We start from the raw sequence: 3348 nt of genomic DNA on the forward strand, positions 1-3348 counted from the left end.
TNCGCACCACGATGTACAACGTCCACAAGCAGTCTCCCAGATAAAAGGAAAAAGCCCTTCTTACTTCTTCTGTTCCATGAAAGGATTTTGTCTTCCCTAAATTCATCATAAAGTGTGTTCCTGCTGTTAACAGATTTATCTCATTTGTAAACTTATGAGCTCCAGAAAAACCCACTCAGACTCAACTCTCATGGCCCACACAGATCCCATCTAGATAAGTACACCTGCCAATCAATAGCCTAAGTTCCTGTTGTCTATTCCAGAGGGTTGGATTCCTCTCTGTTCCCTGGGATTGGGACTCCTCTCACCCCAACCACCAAGACCTAACGGTTTCTAATGTACACCTGAGAACATTTCTTTTTCTCCCAAAAGCACTTGACTTTATTCTCTTCCTCAAATATACATAACTGTTCCAGCACCTTGCTATGTCCAGGTGTTTACTCAAAATCTACATCCTCCAGGACAGCTCCAGAGAAGCAACCCACAGATGTGTCAGCACCTGCTCTCACAGACACGGATGCTTCAACTGGGCCTGTTCCTTCCTACCCACAGATGGTACCACAGATCCTGCACAGGAAGGAAAAAAAAAAAAAAAAAAAAAAAACGACACTCCTAAGACTGGACCAACAAGTTACCCCAAAGTCAGCAAAAAGTAGTTAAAGATTACAAGGACCCTATTCCTGCTTCACCGTCGCCTCTTTCTACTTTCTCCTTTTTAAAATTAAACCAAAATGGACAAATGTTAGCATTCCTTCTGGGCACCACCCAACAGTTACCTGGCAACAGCCAGATAGGCCTTGCTTGCTATAAAAGGGGCTGTTGGGTCCATACTCCCTCTCTCTGACCTTTCTGTCTGAATCTTTTCTTTCCCTAACCTGTTTTTCCCTCTTTCCCCTTACCCCTTCCCTCTCCCACTCCACATTTTCTAACCTGCCTCTCCTTTCCTCTCAACATTTCTCCCCTTTTCCCTTTCTATCTTTCTCTGCTTTACTCCCTTCTCAACTCCACTTCTAATGTCCTAAATAAACTCTATTCTACACTATACCCATCATATGTCTGGTACATCAAGGGGAGGGATGCCTCAGCATGGGCCTGCCCACTGAGGCCCCCTTCAACCTCATGATACTCTACTCTACAAAACATTTCCTAGTCTTAAACACACAACCCAGTCTACTTTTTCCTTCGTTTGCTTTGGACTCTTCTAGATCTCTCTGGTCATTCTCTCATATCTGCAATAAAAATCTTAATATCAAGAAACAGTAATGTCAGCAGTTTCTTTACTGTACATACAAAAATAGGGTGAGAAAAAAAACCAAAGCATTCCCAGCAAAATCAGGAACAAGACAAGTAAATCCACACTTTCTACTCTCATTCAACATGGTATTGTTTTAGCTAAAACAATAAAACAAGAGAAACAAAGAAGAGGGAGGCCAAGAGGAGAGAGACGCCAGCGTTTCCTCATTTGCAGGCACTATGAGCTTGTATTAGAGATCCTAAGACTCCTCTGAAAACTCTTAGAACTGATAAACTTCCAGAAAATTGACAGGCTGCAATGTTATCATGAAAAAAAATCACCACCCTTCCTATAGAGTAATAAACAAAGTAAAGAAGGAACAGGGAAGCCTTCTGATTCAGAGCAGCCTCAACCACCACCCTGAAGGGGCCTGGTGAACGGGGTATATGCTTTTGATTCCAAGCAGGCATAGTTTGGCAGATCACAAATTTCAAGGCCAGCCTGGTCTACAGAGCAAGTTTCTCCCAAGGCTCTTACACAGTGAAACACTGTTCCAAAACAAAAACAAAAACAAACAAACAAACAAAACACAACCAACAAACAAACCCTGGAGTAAGGGGCCAGAGTGATTGTTCAGCAGTACAGAGCAATAACGCTCTTGCAGAGAACCCTGGGTGGGTTACCTAAGCCTACACAACACCTCACAGCCTCTGGCTTCTGCCAGCTGGCACCAACCATAAACTAACACAGGCACACACACACACACACAGACACACACACACACAGACACACACACACACACACACACACACACACATATATATATATATATATATATATATATATATATATATATAAAATCAAAAATATATCTTTAAAAAGAATACCTAGGAGAAAACCCAACCTTGGATGAAAATCTCTATGATGAAAATTTTGAAACACTGACAGGCCCTGCACAGATGGCTTAGCAGAGAACCCGAGTTCAGTGCCCGCAGCCCCAGTGCCCACAGCTTATAATCATCTGAAACTACAGTTTTTAAGGGACCTGACACCGTCTTGTGACCTCCACAGGCAGCAGACACGGATCACACATACATATATGCACAGAAAACATACATATATACAATAAACCTTTAAAAAAAAAAGTAAGAGGAGGGAAAATCAGGTGTGGTAGTGCAAACCTTTGACCAAAGCACATGGGAAGCCAGGGTAGGTGGATCTGTCAGGGGCCTTCAGGACAACCAGTTCTGTGCAGGGGGGTCCTGTCTCATCACCACCAGCAACAAAAAGATGAAATTAAAATTCATATGAGGGTAACATTTGCAACTCATCGACCAGACTCACCTTGTGAATATCCCAGGTGGAAATCGTGTTCTTGGAACTCACCATACAGACAACAGACTTGTCTTGTCTCTTTCTTGTTATGCCACGCCCTGAGATATAACATGCATATCCATAAGGTTCTGCAAGGAAACCCCAACAGTATGTGGACAGCAGACAGTCAAGGGACAACTCAAACTGAAGGAGGTATGGTTCCCTTCCCTCTGCCTTGTGAAGGCTTGGGAAAAGCTGTGGAAAGGATGAAGTGAGAGGCAGCCAAGCACACTGCAGGCTGGACATTAGTTCAGAAACATTTACTCTTTAATCTGTTTTTATAGATACAAAATGGGTCTGGGGCCTAGAGCTGTGACTCCTGAGCAGAGTTCTCAGTTGTATTCTGAAAGGCCAATAAGCTGGAACTCACTACTAATTTGGCAGCAGAAAGGTCCGAAGTGCATTGGTGTGTGTTACATGAAGGGTTTGAGGTCTACCGGTAGTACATGAGATCCTGTCGAAAGAAAGAAAGAAAGAAAGAAAGAAAGAAAGAAAGAAAGAAAGAAAAGAGAAAACAAAAAGAAGGACAAATCATGTATCATTCCTACTGAAGGCAAACAGAAGATCTTGAATTTGCCGCCAGCCTCGTCTACAGATGAAGTTCCAGGCTAGCCATGGTTATAGAGTGAGGCCTTATCTCAAAACAAATGGAAAAGATAAGATTCTTCCCTTCAAGAAAACAGATTCCACAAAGTTGTCTTCTCTCTCTCTCTCTCTCTCTCTCTCTCTCTCTCTCTCTC

At 42.8% G+C, this 3348-nt stretch overlaps 1 protein-coding gene across 1 annotated transcript in view; it reads right to left on the reverse strand.

The window, feature by feature from the left end:
• Positions 1-3348, reverse strand: part of LOC110302442 (F-box/WD repeat-containing protein 15-like) — a 22436-nt gene that overhangs the window by 17490 nt on the left and 1598 nt on the right. Inside the window, exons 3-4 of the mRNA XM_021173248.1 lie at positions 3157-3197; positions 2579-2697 (exon numbers count right to left, since the gene is read on the reverse strand). Coding sequence (XP_021028907.1) covers positions 2579-2697; positions 3157-3197 — 160 coding nt within the window. The remainder of the gene's footprint in view (positions 1-2578; positions 2698-3156; positions 3198-3348) is intronic.

This window comes from Mus caroli, chromosome 9 (genome assembly GCF_900094665.2).
Source record: "Mus caroli chromosome 9, CAROLI_EIJ_v1.1, whole genome shotgun sequence".
NCBI lineage: Eukaryota > Metazoa > Chordata > Mammalia > Rodentia > Muridae > Mus > Mus caroli.